Here is an 18568-nt window from a genome sequence, read left to right on the forward strand (position 1 = left end):
GAAAGTCTGTTGTTTTCTGTAATGTTTTTCCATTGCATCAATATCTTTTGCTGCCTTAGCATCCAAATCTCCCTCCAGGAAATTAATAAAGTACATCTAATTATCTATCTATCTATCTATCTATCTATCTATCTATCTCATAATAGGTAAATGATGTAATTTTGGCAACTATGCAAACTTCTCTAAAACTCCATTAAAATTAACTATACACACAATGCATAATGTGTTTTTATTAAGTCAGGTGTCCTATTTAGTTCTATGTTAATATAAATAAATAAATAAATATTTGCTTACTGTAACAGGCGAATTATTCAAGTCACACAAACCATCATCCTGAATAAAGCAAAACACAACTGCCACTTCAGTTCTGCCTGACAAAGTCATAAAAAGAAACTGTGTTTAAAGAAAATAAAATCAAATATATGAGGTTGGTGTCACAGTTTGATAACATCATACAATCTATTGGTGAAATAAATGGCTCATTTTATCTACCACACTGAGCTGAGGAAGTAAAATCCCTCATAATGATATGTTATTTTTGCAAATGTCAGCATTTTTATTACAGAGGTAAAAATATTGATCATGAAACATTCTTTCTTCATGATCATTTGTTTGTAATCATTTGTTATTAATATATCAGACTTATCATCGAAAAAAGTAAAAATTTATCAGGACACATCATGAAGTTTATTATTGCTATTATTATTATTATTAGTAGTAGTAGTAGTACTACTACTACTACTACTACTACTACTAATAATAATAATAATAATAATTCATGCATTAATTCATTAAATCATTCATTAATAGGGTTTTACAAGAGTAAAAGAAAACTAAAAAAAAAAAAAAAAGCTCATACAGGGTAATAAATGAGGAACATGATAAAACAACTAAAATGACTATTAAAATTGACTGAAACCAATGCGAGCATGTTACTAGGACAGGTTAGGCAAGTAATATTGTGTTATATTTTACTGGTATGTTTGCCTGACACAAACACACAACCTTGTGCTCTAAATAGTTTGTACGTAAGTGACTAGTTCTGTGATTACATTTTATTTAAAGGTTCTTGCCATACACATTACTTTTGGAGAAGTAAGAGTTAATATCTACTGGCACAGATGGTGGAACGGTGTAATCCTCTTTCACAGGAGTCACTCTTCCCTGCATGGGGGTCTGCATGTATCTGATAATTAGCCTAATGGAATGAATGGAGACAGAGTGAAGAGAACAACATACAGATGTGTCATCCCTGTAGTGGGTCTCTATGGCTGCTGAGTGACACACCACCATGCAGGATTGGATACTGTTTCATACTTACCGACATTTTCAGTGTTACAGTGCCTGCTGAACTAGCTTCCTGGAATCCCTAATAGCACCAGAGTTTGGATGTTTTTGGCACAGACCGTTGCAACAATGAATCCATCACTGAAGGGTAAGCTGCTGATCTGTGCAATGCAGAGTGAAATTAGTGGATAGTTACAACTCAGAAAGGGTAAGCAGAAAGGACCTGGGCCTAATCCAGCAAGTATGAGAACAAAGCAACAGGCCATAATTTATAACATGATTGGTAGGATGATAATGGAGGTTTGGGCATCGTGAATGTGCGCACAGAAATAATGTGGTCTAGAATCATTTTATGCTGTCAAGCTCAGTGGTTGTAATCACAGTGGAATAAAAGCTGTGCAACAGGGCTGTCATTAAATCCTGTGACCTAATTAGGCTTTACGCTGACTTATCAGGTTGTTATGGACTAGAGAAGCACACTCAAAAGACTGTAGGCTGTATAGGGTGATTACTGTTGTTCTATCACTCAGTTTCATGTCTAATTGTAGTTACATTTTCACATTACCCATAGTTTAGTGTATCTATGGCTTGTTATGTTACTTTTTGATTATTTTTCATGGTTCATGCAACACATTAACTGAGGAAATCACATTTCATGATTGCTATACAAGCATGCTGGATATGACAATAAAGTGGATTTTGAATTTAAAGATTCATTAAGTGTAATTCGTGCTCTTGTTTAGTACCTATTATATAAAAGAAATGATCTTACACTAATTTTAGTTCCTCTCCAGTTAATTGTCTCAAGCATCACACTGATTTACTAACATCTTTCACATAAGAAAATAGCACATCTTGTCTGTTTTGTGTGTTTAGCTTAATGAATAGGCACTTTTGGGCAATTCTACAAAATGTGTATCGTCTATGGAGAACAATTCATTTGGAAACTTTTGCACCTTTACTATGCCTGAAAGTCATGTTAGGAATTGGCCAAATGAATACATCCCGAAGATTAAGGCCTGAATAACCTTTTGGAAGCCTGTTTCTGCCAGTTATAGAAGGTTTATCTCAATTATGCCATAGTAAAATAACCAATTTTTTCCCCTCAAATGATTACTTAATAGCCTATTACCATGGTAAAGTTAGTTTCATATTAGATTCACTGTGCAGTCTAACCCTTTGCACACACAAATTATTATTTATTTTGGATTTGAATGATGTTGGATCTCTTGAGAAGCTGTTATGCCATTCCCTTGGTTTTCAAAAGACAGCCCTTGGGCTCTAAACGTTTCTGTATCAGATTAGTGAAATGCGTGTCTGACGGAGCTTCAAAGCATTTGTTCCCATGAGTCTCACAAGCGCCTGCTTAAGTGGAAGATAACAAATGAAGTCTGAATAACTGTCTCTTCTTATTGTCATGAAAGTATTTTTTGCTGCTTATGATCATTTCCTGTTGTGTAATATTTATTTAGTGTTCTCTTTTTTACTTAAAGCTTAAATGAAGAAATAGCCTGTGATTTACTTAAATATTAACATTGATAGCTTTTAATTCGAGCATTGCCACTGAGCATGCCATGAAAGAGATATTTCAGGTTCAAAGTAGAAAATCTTGGCATTATAAAACAAGTCTGAAATGTTGCTCTGAAGTGCTACTAGGAGCACAGTAGCTGTGTTTAGTGGAGGTAATGGAGGGTCAGTTTATTTTAAGGTGCAGAGGTTGTGCCGGCTTTACGAGAGCTTACAGTAAGCCACTCTCTGTCAGTGTAGGAGTGACTTACCAGGAGCACATGTTAGACACACCAAAGAGAACTCAATATGTAAAAGTACAAACAAATACAATGATATCTATTTAAATGTGGGTGATTATCAATATTAAATATTAACTAATATATAACTAAGAATATCTCTGCTAAGATCTGTTGCTATATTCTAACATAATCCTTTAGTATGTTGTAGAACTATATATTAACGCTCCACACTTAGGCCAAGCTTCTCTATGGAAACAGAAACCTTGCATTTACCTGCATGTATTGCTGTGCACAAAGCTCGTAGTGAATGTACAGGTTAAAACACAATTTCATGCCATTTACATTTCTTCTCTTCACCAGCAGTTAATGTCCTTGCATTAATGTCACAGTGTTTTTCTTAACTGTGTGTGCATTTGAAAGAGGGGGTGTATATTTAAAGAACCAATGTCTGTCTTGGCAGCCAGCTGCACTTAATTATCCATTGTAATAACACATGTTGAAGTAAAAAAAAAAAAAAAAAAAAAAGCACAGAACATGCAGTTCCAATCACTTGAGAATGCATTTTTTTTTCTCACAGTTTTTCCTCACTGTCTATTCTGCCTGTTATTCTGTACACAATCTGGGCCTTCTTGGCGTGCATCTAATGCTCGCCTAGACTTCAGAAATCTCAAGATGATTAAAGAAGCTTTGCACTCTATCCTTAGCTTCCAAAGGACACACTTAATGGCTGCATCTTTAGTGGCAGGATTTTGAACATACTGTACGTTACTGAGATGCTTGCTGCACTTGCTGCACAGATGGCTGGATGCTAGCTGAAAAATGCTTCTGTCATTGGTTGTATAAATTTGTTTTAGTTTTTAAAATATTTGTATTATTATAATATTTTCTTGGATCATGTGTCCTTTGAGTGTGAGTATATTTTCTGTTTCTATGTTTATAATAGTAGATGCTGAGTCCAAGCTATTTATATCTGGGTGACATTTAGAAATTAGAACTGGTGTGAATTGATGTTAGGAAAAATGTTTTAGGCTAACCAGTGACTTCTTCTGGTTTTATTCTGACAGACAGGGGACATCAAGTGTAGGCAGATCTGGAGATGCAAAATATGCTCATTTTGGGTTGGTTAATGTATGCTTAATTTTTTAACGTGACGATAATACAAACAAAATGATATTACGTATTTAACCACATTTATATGAAAGCTAATCACAAAAATCACAAAAACATCAGAAAAGCATATCAAATTCATTCAAAGGCCAATAGGGAGTGTTGTTTTTGTTGAAAAAACAAATAGACTAAAATTTTTTTAGAAATTTGTGTTAGTTATTTGAATTTTAATATATTTCACTTTGCATTCTGTTTATGTCACATAAATTGAATATAGCATGGATAAATGGGGCTCATGTGGCAGTAAGTTTTAGTACTGGAGATTTGTTTGTTTGTAATCTATTATTGATCCAATTTGGTTAGATTTATTATCTAAATCTTTCAGTATGCTACCTTATAGATACTCTATAATAACTATTAGAAGATAATGCATCATGTAGTGTTTTTGAATAGAATTTGTCTATTGTATGCAATGTTTGAAACAGCATAATTTGTGACATTTTAAAGATAATGCACTGCAGACTGATCTGTTATTTAGAAGCATTTGGAACTGTTAATGATACAGAATTTCTCTCCTACAGTGTCAAGCAGCTAGGAAGAATGCAGTGTGCAGGCTTCTCCAATGCATGCTCCCAGATTAGGAATGATTCCTTGTCTCGTTTCTCCAATGTGACCACTGCCACCCCAGCCAAGAGAATCACTTTCTACAAGAGTGGAGACACCCAGTTCAGTGGTATCAGGATGCCTATTCATAAGCGAAGCTTCAAGTGCTTTGATGCTTTGCTGGATGACCTTTCGCAGAAAATGCCTTTGCCATTTGGCGTACGGACGATCACTACACCCAAAGGAACTCGTGCTATTCAGAGTCTGGAGCAATTACAGGATGGGGCCTGCTACCTGTGCTCTGATCGCCACTCTGTTAAGCCAATCGATATGGAGGCTGCAGGGAAACGGCCTGCTGTATGGCACCACAGCTACCCACTTAACACACGGAGAAAGCCTTCCCGACCTGACGACCCACCTACGGGACATTCTGGCCATCACTACCTTCGACAACCAAAGAGGATTGTCCTGGTGAAAAACAATGATCCTGCAGTGAGAAGGTCCATCATCTTGAGCAGAAAGAGGGCTCGCAGCCTTCGTGTCTTTATGGATGAGATTTCAGAACTCATGCAGTGCAATGTCAGGAAGCTATACACCTTGGAAGGACGGAAGGTCAGCTACTATTTCTGCTCTTGAGCCGTAGCTAGCACTGGTAAAACTTCATGAAACAAAGATTTTCTGGTTATATATGGAGACAGTGTTGTAACCAAAAATTGCAATCTTTACTCTGATCGCACTAATTATGAGATGATCTAGTAGTCAAAAAATCACGATTTAGATTTTAAATATGCTTAGTTTTGAACATTATCTATTCTTAGTTTTGAACCTCATCTTGAACCTTAAAATCACAATTGATTTTAATTATTTTTTTACTGTTAAAAATCAACATACTCAGGTTAACTAAAGTGAATATGTTTCAAATGATAACCTAGATTATTGATGCCACTTATACAGTAGAATGAAAGTAATAACATGCAGAGTTTAAAGCTTAAAAGGTATATTTTTATGTATACCACCTATGTGCTGACTTTATATTTGGACTCCTACAGATTGACAGTATGCAGAGCCTGATGCAATGTCCCAGTGTGCTGGTGTGTGTGGGCCGAGAGCCCTTCAAGGCCCTACTTCTGGAGAATCTGAGAAAGAACTCAGAGGAGAAGTTGCCTGGGATAGGTGCAAGGTCGCACTCCAGCATCTACACTGAGGGCCACGACAGCAAGAAAAATGGTATTACCTGGAGATATTAATTAGTAGTTTTCTGGAAAGAAGACAGTGTTCATTAATTTGAGGAGTTGTTCTAGTTTGGGGACCAAATGCTTCTAACAGTAATACAAAAACAAATCAAATCTTCTTGCTTAATGTATTAATGTGATTTACATTAATATATAAAGTAACACATTATTCTGAATAAGTAGATATCAGTAACAAGAGATGAGACAATAAACTGTATATTTGTTTTAAAACAAATTGTTCATTATGGTTTATCATACTGTATTTACAGTGAACTTTGGACTTGAGACCAAGAAAAGTATCATCCATCCAAGGTCAGATTCAAGTAACAAATCTACAAGGTTCTCCCTATCATCAGAAAAATCTTATCCAAATGGATCAGGCATGACACCAGGGCAGCCTGGTTGTGTTACAAAGGAAGTCATAATGAATGATGACGTTGAAAAAAGGGTTCTCATCAACAAAGATGGCAGTCTGTCTGTAGAAATGAAAGTTCGGTTCCGCCTAGTCAATGATGAAACTCTTCAGTGGTCCACTGAAATCAAGAAGTTGCCAACATCTAGAAATGAGTGTATTTCTTTACAAGAAGATGACCCTCATTGTCTTCAAGGCACGGTTGTATACTCAGAACCAGAGTCCAACACTGAATGTGAGGCTGAGGACGCCTGTTCACCAAAATGTCATCAAATGGACGTGGAATCTTACTGTCAAAGTTGCTGCAACCATAGTCAAGGGTATGACATTTGGAAAAACCCCTTACACAAGGATGATGAAACCAGTGGAACCAGGAGTTCCTCAAATTCTGTTGCATCATCCGACAAAATTATGCACCAAAAGGAATCTGTGGACAGTGTGTATACAATTTCCAGGTCCAGTGAGGAATATACTGAACATGTGGTAGAGAAGGCATCTTGCTTCCGACAGACTACTGAGGAGGGGGACACAAGGATTGAATATTGTTCAATAAGTCGTTGTTGCAGTCAGAGTGAGGTATCAACCAGCACCACAAAGTGTAATATACCCACTGACACATGTGAGAGTAATACTGGGAAAATATGTCACCATAATGATAATAGAAAAACAGATTATGCAGAATTTGATCATTTGAGCAAAGTCACAAAAATAGCAGAAAATTTGATTTCTGCTACCAGAAATTCATCCATCTTCCAGTCATTCAAAAAGGATGAGGACGATGATTATGATGATCTTTCCCCAAGCATATCAAGAGCATCTCAATGGTGTTCTGAACAGGATAAGAAATTTACATGTGTACACTGCTATGGCAGTCAACAGTCACAGAATTTACATTCATCCTCCATACCACCTAAAGCCTCAAGCTGCTCTGCTGATGCATTAAAATCCAAAATGTACAAAAGCATGTATGCAGCACCAGAAGTGCCCCAGGAGGGTCATGCAGACACTGATAGTACAGACAGTGCCAGATCTTCAGTTTCAAAAGTGTCCTCAAAGTCTCAATGCTGCTGCTGCTGCAGCCAATGCAGAGAAGCAACAACAAGCTTGGTGGAATCTGAAATGAAGAGTGGTTTAAAGGAAAGGGTTCAGAATTCAATGTCTGATGAAAGCAAAATGTCTAATAAATCTCGAGCCAGTACAAATTCCTCAAGGATGGTGATATCAGACAGTGGTGCTCAGAAAACATGCAAGGAGGAAACAAAGAGTGGGAATAGATCTATAAGTGCCATGTCAACAAACACATGTTTCTCAGTAAAGTCCACAGTATGCCCTTGTTGTGGTGGATGTGGAAGATTAATATCAACAATACCAGCAAATGTTCATGATACACCAGTTCAAGTAGCTGAGGAAGATGGTGAGGTTATGTCACTTGGTCAGAGGTCATCTAAGTCACCCGAGTCTGAGAGATCTAACAAATGTACCCATTGTGCACCACAAAGACATTCTGCTAGTTCAAACATACTTGAGAATATTGAACCTGTTCAAAATAATATAGCAGAGGTAGAGATCAGGCATGCTTGCTCCCAAAGTGCATTGTTTGATTTATCAAATTGTTCCGCTGCTTCAAAACAATCCAATATATCAATCCAGCCTGCATGTGGGAGGTCATCTATTGCAAAGATGATTTCTGAAAATGATAGAGTGGAGGAGGTAGAAGGAAGAAGCAAAAGTGCCATGTCAGTGAAATCAGTTGGATCTGCAAAGACAAACAATGACATTCCAGATAAACTAAGAACATTTGGACTAGAAAATCAAATTGCTGAGGAAATTGGGAATTTGTGTATGGCCCAGGAAAATATAACAGAAACAGAGGATGTAACACACGATTCTGACATGGACACTACAGAAAGAGTCCCTAGTGCAATGTCAACTAAAACACACTCTTCTAAAGATTCTGACAAGTCCCACAATTCAAACAACATTCAAGACACTGCAACAGCCTCACCACCGGTTTCTACAAGCCCTATTACATACACTACTCATGAAAAAATACATTCAGATAGGTCAACAATTGCACTGTCCAAGAGTGCCAAAGTTTCAGTGAAATCAAATGCATGCTCACAGAGAGATTTAGAGTCAGTGTTGAATCCCACTGATATGTCTGAGGGGCAGGAAACTAGACAAACAAGAGATGATGCAAAGTGTAGTGCACGGAATTCCTTACCAGTGTCACCAATTACGCTTGAAAATAATAATCAGGCGTTAAGTGTAAAATCTGTTTATTCTAAAGCATCTTCAAAATCGACCAGATCTAACAAACATCACTGCTCTTCAAGCAGATGTGTTCAAAGAGTAGCAAATAGTCCCTTGGGAAAATCCAAATCTCCAGCTTCACATGGCCTGCTAGATGAACCATTAAGTCCAACCTCAACAGCTTCTGTCTCTCTTGGACTTGGTGAAGAAGAGAGGTCTGAGGACCTCAATGAACGATCCATGAGCAACATATCACAAATCCTTGATGAGCCTAGATGCTCGTCAGAGAAATATACCTCTGAACCCTCTGCATTAGATCATGCTATTAACAATTCATCAATAACAGAAACCAGAGAGAGGGTCAAAACAGCTGTGTCTACAAGCACTACAGTTTCAGATAAACCAAAATTGTCTAATTTTATGAAAGACTCATGCAATAATCCTGAAGTTATCTCGGGAGCTGAATATGAAAGCATATCAACCAAATCAAAGACAGAAAGCAAGATAGAGGTCCAGCTTTTACAGAATGATGGCGATCATAGAGTGCCATCTGTGTTGTCAGAGTCATCAGAGAAATCACAACAGAACTCACCTAGTAAAAACACTTCAACCATAAAAAGGTATACACATGATACTCAAGCAATCAATAAAATTACAGATAAGGGTGAAACAAACAAAGCTTTAACCACATCTGGTTCTTCAATATCTAGTCAAAATAAAATAACCTCGGGGAAGGCTACCGCCCACGGAGCTACATCTAAGGATCAATGCACAGCAAAGAGCAAGGAAAGATCCTCCTCAAACTTGGAAATAAAAGAAGGCAGGAAAACTGATGCCACTAGTGTGATTTCTTTAAAAACATCCAAATCAGACAAGAAACCTCCACCCAGGGATAAATATGTCACTAAGTCTGAAGTGTCACAAAACTGCGCCATTTCAGATTCTAAAGGTGATAGTGTTTTGTCTCACAGTCCAGATCTATTAAGGGAAAAGGATACTGATGCAAAACCAGACAGTAGAGGATCAAGATCAAACACATCAGACAAAAACTATGTCCTTGAAGAGATGCAGCAAATTGACAGTGACTGTAAAAAAAACAGCTTTAAACAAAGAAAAATTAGCACCACATCACAGAACAAAACTGAGGATCATGATAAAGAACCACTGATGCCGTCTTGTTTACCTAATGCATCTCCTACAGATGTTGTAAATGACTGGCTTAAAAACATACCAATTGATGGTCCTATGTATGAAATGGAAGATGAATTCAGTGTGCAACATGACGAAACTCTCCTTCACATACCTGCTGTGAAAGATGAAGGAAGTTTTCAAAATGAAATAGGAGAACAGTCTGAAAAGCCAATGAAAATGAAAGAATCTAAAGATATAGGTGGGACTGAAGGTGCAGATCCTGTTACAGAAGATAAAAATACCATCTGTGATGCAAAACTGGCATTTAATAAGACATTTCAAACTATTGCAGCCAACAGTGATTGCAATCATCTCAGTTCAAAATTAACAAATAATTGTCAGTCCTCGATACAGGTCATGAAGGTCCTGTTAAGCCCAAAATTGGACAGATGCAATAGTTTGCCTGAAGTTTCACCAACATATGGGAGAAAATTAAGCACATCAGCCAAAGGACTACTAGACTGCCTTGCTAATTTACAAGTGCTTGACCCAGATCCAAAGATATATGACAAATACAGTGAAATAATAAGCACTCTCCAGTCACTATGGATTAACAGGCCTTCTGAAACGGTGCAAGACAAGCATAAAATAAAAGTTCATTCAGCAGAGGATGAGTTTAACCCTAGGTCTTCATCAGGGGTAGATCTAAGCAGCGGTTCCACGGGGTCTGGCAAAGGAAGCATCAGTGGTGGGCTTGAAAAACCAGAAACAGCACAACCCAGAACAACACTAATATCTGAACAGAAGCCCTACCCACAGATTCAAGGAGATGCTCTTATGGGAGGTGGATGTGACTCTTTATCACCAGAAAACATAAATACTTTGCTTGTCTCAGATCCTATAACTCCAGACATTGCTGAGAGGGTCCGATGCAGTCCCAATCATGAAAAACTAAACAAGGAAGCACAAAAAGATGAAGGCCTTAAAGGCACAGATGATGTCCTTCAGACTAATGAACATATAAAAGAAATTGAGGAAATAGCTTCAACATTCTCCACGACAAACACTGAGAATAATGGAAATGTTAAATCAGTGGCTAATAAAGAAACAAATCCACCAGAAAATAACAACTCAAGAACACCACCATCAGATCAGAAAGGTCAATTAACTAAGAGAATTTCACAAGACCCAGATCCGGTATGGGTTTTGAGCTTGTTAAAGAAACTGGAAAAGCAATTTATGTCTCACTATGCTAATGCAGTAGCAGAGTTCAAAGTAAGGTGGGATTTAAATGACAATGAGACACTTGATATAATGATCAGCGAACTGAAAGAAGAGGTTCATAAAAGGATTCAGTCTACTATAAATCGAGAGCTCCAGAAAATCCAAAGTCGAGCTGGTAGAACACCAAGACCTCCAATAGGCATGCTTTCTAGAGATTCTACCGTCCAAACTGAGCAACGGCGAAGACGTCTTAAAGTGATGCAGAATAAACGCAACCCTTCAAGAAGTGAAGACATAAACACTGCTTCAGGTACTGAATTCAGTGACCAGCGCAGTGAAGATGAATACTGTCCATGTGACACATGTGTGAAAAAGAAGATGGCATCTAGAGCTGTCCAGTGTGCTGAAGCTTTGAGAGTGGCTCCAGTTCTTAAGGATTTTGATCTTAGGAAAATCTTGCAAACAAAGAAGGATCCCCCTGTTACTATGCCAGTACAGTCCAAGCTGGATGAGCCAAAAGATCAGATTGAGGGTACTGACAGTAGCAGTGTCCAAGATAAAAATAATTTAGAAGTGGTTAAAGAGGAGGCCAAAGTACATATTATAAAAAGCCAGATAGTCGAAGATGATATCCTTATGGAGGAGGAGACTAAGGATGAAATCATAACAGAGCATGGAATTCAGGCCTGTGAGAATCAAGACGAAGACGTAGGGGTAATAAATGATGGAGGATGGAGGACAGTGAATAAAGGACCATCTGATGAGGAAGATAATGGGCAGCCGGCAGAAGCAAAAATGTTTGATAATAAAGTTGATGGAGCAGATGATGGAGAAAGCAAAACAGAGAGGGAAAGACATGAAGTGGGAGAGGATTTGGAGGACAGGAGCACAGATATGAAGGACGAGGAAGCAATGAATAGAGAGGATGAAGAGGCAGAAGAGGCAACAGAGGGAGCTACAACAGCAGATGAAGAGATAGAAATGGAAAAAGATCCACCTGATGAAGTAGCTGCAGAAAGAAAAGAAACAGAAAGCAGTGAAATTGAAGAGCGAGAAGGGAATCCAGTGGAGGAAAAAGAATGGAATGATGAAGGAGCTGAAGGTGAGGTGTCTGAAGGGGAAACAAATAAAGAGAGTGAAACTGGGGTAGCTGAAGAAGAGGAAAGAGATGAGATTGTAGAGAAGGCAGAGATACCAGAAGAGGGTGAGGAAACAGAAAATAGAACAGGAGAGGAAACACAATCAGCCAAAGAAGGCAAGACGGGGGATGAATCAGGAGAAGCTGAGAATAGTAATGCGACAAGTGATGAGCGAACACAAGATGATGCGCCTGCTGCTGCAGCTGAAGCTAAGCCTAGAAAGAATGAAACAGCTGAAATAATAGAAGGTGAAAAAACAGAGGAAGATGGTACCATCAAGAGTGAAGCTAAGATGTCCACTGAAAATAGTGCAGATGAAAATCAGAGCGAATCTACTGAGGCAGAAAATGAGGTTGAAAAGGAGTCACATGAGAGCAAGGGTAAGAGATATATTCAGAAACCAACCAAAAAGAAAGATAATTTATCTGTAGCAGGACAGCTGGTCTCTGAAGAGGAGGATGGTGACCGGGCATACATGGATGACTGTGGAACTGATGAAAAGCATCAAACTGACATGAGAGCAGAGAGTATTGAGAACCACGCAGAGGGTCCTGACCATTGGAGTCAAATCTCTGGTGACGATTCTGACTGTAAACTTATTTCACAGATAACAAAAACATCAGTTGAATCCCAAACAGGATCACTGGAATACTCCAAGGAATTGACAGTGAAAGAAAAGCTACGGGATATTCAGAGTTTTATGGAAAGTTTGAATGATCAAGATTCATAGTTATTTATGGAGTGTATGGACAAATTACAAGGACACCTAAGTGTGTCACCTAAGAGAATAAGACAGTAAGGGCCACTAAACAGAGAAGGTTCCGAGAAATCCAGGTTAAAGTTGAGGAACTGGAGTTTTAATCTCTCACATGACTTTAATTTATGCACTTTATCCTTCTATTTGAATACATTTTAGTGTTATGTGCATAGTTACAGTGTGTAGTCAGGAGTTATTATGACTGAAACAGTTTAGAGGAGATTTTAAAAATGACTGATTATAAAAATACAAACAACATACAAACAATTTAAAGCAGACACAACTAGAAATACATTTGTTATACTTTATATTTTACAGCATAGAATACAAATATACACTAAATTTCATAGACCTCTTTACTGTATATATTTTACTGACAAATATTTACTGTCACATTTTTATCAGGGTGTTCAAAATCTTTAAAATGTTTAAAGATTTACTTGAATATATTCACTTAAATATTTGTGTGTAAAATGCAATTTCATGAAAAAAAATCAGGTGAGATACATAATTATACACTGTACATATAAATGATTATGGTTGTTGTTATTGTTAGTAATGATGTTACACAGTAATGACAATGAGAACTAATGAAGGAATTTGACTGACACTTTACAGTGAGAAGTTTGAGTAAAAAAGAAAAACATTAATGTGTTCTTTAATGATTTGTGTTTTATTTGTGGAGAAGATTTTCTGATGCTGCTTCATGGTTCGCTTGGTACCGCATTTAAACCTTTAAGCCTCTTTTATTGCATGGTACTTAAAGCACTTGACCAATATTTGTCTACTACTAGAATATTGTTACTATACTGTATGTTTAATAAAATATAACAATTGAAAAAGAAAGTTGAACTTTGGTGTAAATCTTACGTCAAAGCAAATACTTTATACCTCATGAGTGACTGTAGAAGTGACACAGACTGCTCAGCTGTATATTTTTATGGGTTATTTGAAATTCTTAATGATGTTTTGTTACATGATTATCAGGATATATGTGTGGCATGGCTTTTGTTGAGTTCAATAGCCAAAATAGTACTTGCGCCATGATAATCCCATCGCCTATGCAGTGCGAGTATCTTTAGATGGGAGAAGGGGTTAAAGCTAACTTGCATCATTCAGTCTCGAACAGGTATTATTCACCTGTCTAAAGACAAAAAGTGTACACAGATCGATGTGACCATCTACGTTTAGTTAAGCAGTTTATTCACAAGGGCCCTGTTGAATTACATGTATAGCAGTAGATGTTCAGTGTGTCATGAATTAATATCCATAGACTTTATTCATTTTTAGAAGGTGCACTCTAAAAAATTATCCATGTGGCTAGTGAGAAAAGCTTAAAATAAAGAACAATTTCGACATAACAAAATTAGATTTTTTTAATTAGTGAGTTGACAACTTATTTTAAGAAGTTTGTCAAACTGAAAAGAAAGAAATCTGTCTCAGCTTATTAATATATGGATTTTGAACAAACAGTCTTGCTTTCACCTAACAACAAAAGAGTATTAAGTTAGTGAAACTTGAAAATCTAGTGAGCAAACTTAAAAAGCTGAGAACAGGGCTGGACATGCCAGAGCCAGACCATGCCCACAGGAGGAGAAACAACAGCAGAAACAAACAACGAAGGAACTAGTGCGAGTGCAAACATCAAAGGTACGTGCTGAGCCTGACTATTTTGGATTTGTTTTACTAGCAACAGCTATCAAACTATATCGGCACACAGCGCAAAAAATCGTTGTCACAGGACGCTAAATTTTAAAGTAACATTACAGCTTGCCCCTTGCTAATTCGACCGTTTGAAAGTTGACTTCAGCTAGCTAGCTAGTGCCTTCTAAGTTAGCTACAGCATGCCCTTTGCTAATTTGGAGTTAGTGAAGTTGACCTCTAGTTATTGTTTGTCTTCAGTTTTCTTAGGTTTTGTTTTACAGTGGCAGCCAAATGACCGTAATCCGCACTGAATGTTTGTAGCATTAGTTCAAACACTGCACATGTTTGAGAATAAGTCTTGCGTTGTCCTAATTTAAATTTGGCACTATTGACGAAAGTTTGTGGATCGATCGATTTTGCATTGGTTTTACAATAAACAATTATCGTAACAATTATCATGAAATTGAATTTTTTTTTATTCTGACAGAATTGAAATTAGTTACTATTACTCAAAGAATTAAAGTAACAACTTCCATGGACATCTCTGAGTAAACTGAAAACAAAATAGGTAAGATAGAACAGCTTAAATGAACTAATTTGACCACATAATATTATTAGTTGGCTCAACTTAATTAAGCTTTTAGGGGACAATTCAAATCATGTTGGTTGTGCTAAACAAATTGAGTTGGGCTAACTAGAAAAGTCTCACAATATTTACTCAAAAGTGGCTTGAGTTGAAATAACTTAAAAAGATCCATGCAAATTGTTACCTTAATTTTTTAAGTCGAGCCAGTGTATTATTTTTTAGAGTGTGAGTTTATAAATTGGTGGTTCATGGTTCAGACAAGGTGATTATTTTTGGTTTCTGGTTTCTTTGGCACAGCTACTAGCTTAAATATCAAGTGCACATGATCCATTAACAGATTTTTGGTCCTTCTTTTTTAACTAAAACTAAAACAGCCGTCACTGCAAATGTGTCAGTCAACCTCATAGTCAGCTTTTTCAACATGAACACAGCCAAGATATTGATTTAAAGGGAAATTCAAGACAAAAGCACATCTTGCATTTTTGTTCATTGTTTTGAAGACAATGCCTGAGGATCAAAAAAACTTCTTTATAAATAAATGTGCATCACAACAGCTAATATGAATGCGGCAGCATTTTGTGTGAATATGTTTGTATGGATTGTACTTCACCGTATATACCACTGTCATGTGTTGAGGCAGTAGTTGATTCCAGGCATTAGGAAAATGAATAAGCCCTGGACCAAGAGTCCAGAATGTATCAGTTTATATCTACATCAGCGAAGTTCTAATCAAGCACCACAACGGGTTCTGGGATCAGAGTAATCAACCTTTCCTGAAGCTGCAGGAACGTGGGCCTTTCGTCAGGGTTGGAATGCCAGCACAGCAACATGATATCATACAATGTTAAAGGGCAGTCTGCTGGTCGTGCCATCCTGTAACCCCTCTGAATGGCCTGAACACAAGCTGCTTTGTCAAGGTCTGAATTCAGAAAAAAGGTGCAGAAGGATAACATGATCAGTAATACTTAATGAATAGTCCTTAATGCATTCTAATTCATTCTTTTCTGTTTTACCTGGATATGGATCATTTCCATATGTGATAATTTCAGTCAAGAGGATCCCAAAAGACCAGACATCACACTTTTTCGTGTAGTCCATTCCAGCAAAGATCTCAGGTGCCATCCATTTTACTGGGACTTTAACTATCATTCAGAGAACATTTACACTGGTGCTTTCTTCAATCTTTGAATTGTAATGATTAAGTAAACATTTTTCCGATAGTCATACGGCTCACCTGAAGATAATTGCTGATCTTGGGATAAAGTAAACTGAGCTAGTCCAAAATCTGCTATCTTGCAGGACAACATTTCACTGAGAAGAATGTTATCAGCTCTCAAGTCTCTGTGAACTATGTTCTTACTCTCCAAGTATATCATCCCTTCTGTAATCTTAACACATGAGTCCAAAAATGAAGAAATAGTAAACAATGGAGCTAGGTTCTTAAAAACGTTTGATGGCGCTAAATATAAATCTTCTTTGTAAGTATTATATACCATGAAAAATCTTTTAAAATTAATTATGATGTGGATTAATCAATATACCTGCACTGCAAAGTCCATCATGAGCGTAAACTCAATATCTCTCAATTCTTTGTGGCCTAAAAGACAATGAAATGGATATTTACAATGTTTATGCATATCTTGAGTTTTATCATTTCTTTCATTGAAATTAACAGCAGTATTGCACTTACTGATGAGGTATTTCTTCAAGCTTCCATTTTTCATGAGTTCTGTGATAATACAGAAGGGCTCATCAACAGTGCACACAGCATACAGCCTGATCAGGTGCTTATGCTGAAGCTCCTTCATGATCTTTATCTCTGTCTGAATATCTGGGCTGATGACTGTGAAAAAGGTGCAAGATGACTAACATGACATATGATAATGAAGTACTTCAGGTATAAACGAGTCACATCACAAACACACCCTTTTCTGAATGGAACTGAAAATTGTAACATCTATCTGTGATGATCATTTTATTAAATTACCTCGAAACTCTTTAATAGCCACATCTATCATATTGTTCCACACCCCGTGCCACACTTCTCCAAATTCCCCACTGCCAAGTTTCTTCACTTTGGTCAGAGAGCTTCGGTTGATTTCCCATTCTTCCTCATATGACAGGCTGGGAAGGGATGGCTTGTCCAGCTAAAAGTAAAACATTATACAGAATACAAGGAGCATATGTCATGGCATTTACTCTATTAAATGTGAAAGATAACACTTTATATTACTGGAATACATACCATAACACAAGGGAGGTTAAGGCGTGCACAAAGTCCATCCTGATGCTTGGAATATGATTCCACTAACTCAGGAAGGGTCCGAAATGTTTTCCGAATAACGAGGTAAAACCACTTGTCAGATTCTCTTTCCCTAATTCTGTAATGCCTTGCAAAGGGCCCATTCTTTACTGAAAATGAGACAAAGCATATGTTTTTTAAGCTTCAAGCCATGTTAAATGTATTCTTTTTAAGTTGTAGGAAACTGTGATTACCTGAAAGGTAGAAGCAATTATTCTCTGTACTTCTCCACACAAGAAATGCTCCCTCACTGTTTTCTGGTCTCAGCAAACATCTTTTGGCCTCAGTGCGCTTTGTGATGTTTTCAAAATACCATCTGTAAATCAAATGATTTCAGTTTGGTCTCAATTATATTATCAGTATGCCTAGACTTTCCCTAACACACAAAACACCTCTCATGAGCAATAGGACAGCAACAGAACTCGAGAAACCAGATCAACATATCCTCCGTTTTGCTTTGAGGGACATTTACGCCTATTCAGGCTTCATACTTAACTACTGAGTAAATAGCAGCAGGATTCACAGTACAAGGAAAGTACAAATGCCTGCTGCAATCTGTTCCAAGCTTTTAGCAAGAAAGTTAGCAAAAGCATTGTAAAACGTTTTTTCAAATACAGCTGACTTTTTTTTCTTTCTTATATTTACCTAAATAGTACTGAGAATAAATGTACTGATATTACACATTATGCAATTTATGGCAGTTTTTTCCTTAAATCAGTGTAAATACTCACGCCTGTGCCTCCAAACTACCCAGTGGTTTGACAAAATCTCGTGGTACGTAGACCTGTTCTTCAATAAATCCTTTCTTGTCACACTTCACTGTGAGTCTCTTTGCGTACACCCAGCGTCCTCTTTCCTCGATCACCTCCAAGATATCACCTTTTTTGAGCGTCTGATCACTCAGGGAATTACAGGGGTATTCGAAGATCGATTTGTACACTCGTTTGTGGGCAACTGTTTCTTCTTCCCCTTCTTCCGAACACAGCAAACAGCAACGCTTACAGCAGCAGGCACTGTTGCCCATCTTTACCTACTCTATCTGAGGAGACCATCCCTGCTGTTGTAAAACACTGACTGAAAGGCCAAGGGTGTCTTAACACAGCATGTTAAGAGCAGCAAAACTGGTTTGTTTAGGTACTGAAG

The 18568-nt window shown here is 37.4% G+C and overlaps 2 protein-coding genes across 2 annotated transcripts; one reads left to right on the forward strand and one right to left on the reverse strand.

The window, feature by feature from the left end:
- Nucleotides 1-870: 870 nt before the first annotated feature.
- On the forward strand, nt 871-13037 carry rp1l1a (rp1 like 1a). The gene is made up of 4 exons (XM_053237372.1): nt 871-1435; nt 4724-5357; nt 5795-5972; nt 6247-13037. Exons 2-4 carry the CDS (start codon nt 4743-4745, stop codon nt 12864-12866), a joined length of 7413 nt encoding a protein of 2470 aa, XP_053093347.1. The 5' UTR covers nt 871-1435; nt 4724-4742; the 3' UTR covers nt 12867-13037.
- Nucleotides 13038-13244: 207 nt separating this feature from the next.
- si:ch73-340m8.2 (tyrosine-protein kinase SRK3) lies at nt 13245-18456 on the reverse strand. Its single transcript, XM_026934487.3, has 9 exons — nt 18157-18456; nt 17620-17741; nt 17369-17535; nt 17111-17270; nt 16814-16966; nt 16665-16720; nt 16358-16511; nt 16137-16265; nt 13245-16042 (listed from the first exon to the last, which is right to left on the reverse strand). Exons 1-9 carry the CDS (start codon nt 18447-18449, stop codon nt 15849-15851), a joined length of 1428 nt encoding a protein of 475 aa, XP_026790288.1. The 5' UTR covers nt 18450-18456; the 3' UTR covers nt 13245-15848.
- Nucleotides 18457-18568: the final 112 nt, after the last annotated feature.

Source organism: Pangasianodon hypophthalmus, chromosome 10, assembly GCF_027358585.1.
Source record: "Pangasianodon hypophthalmus isolate fPanHyp1 chromosome 10, fPanHyp1.pri, whole genome shotgun sequence".
NCBI classification, from domain to species: domain Eukaryota; kingdom Metazoa; phylum Chordata; class Actinopteri; order Siluriformes; family Pangasiidae; genus Pangasianodon; species Pangasianodon hypophthalmus.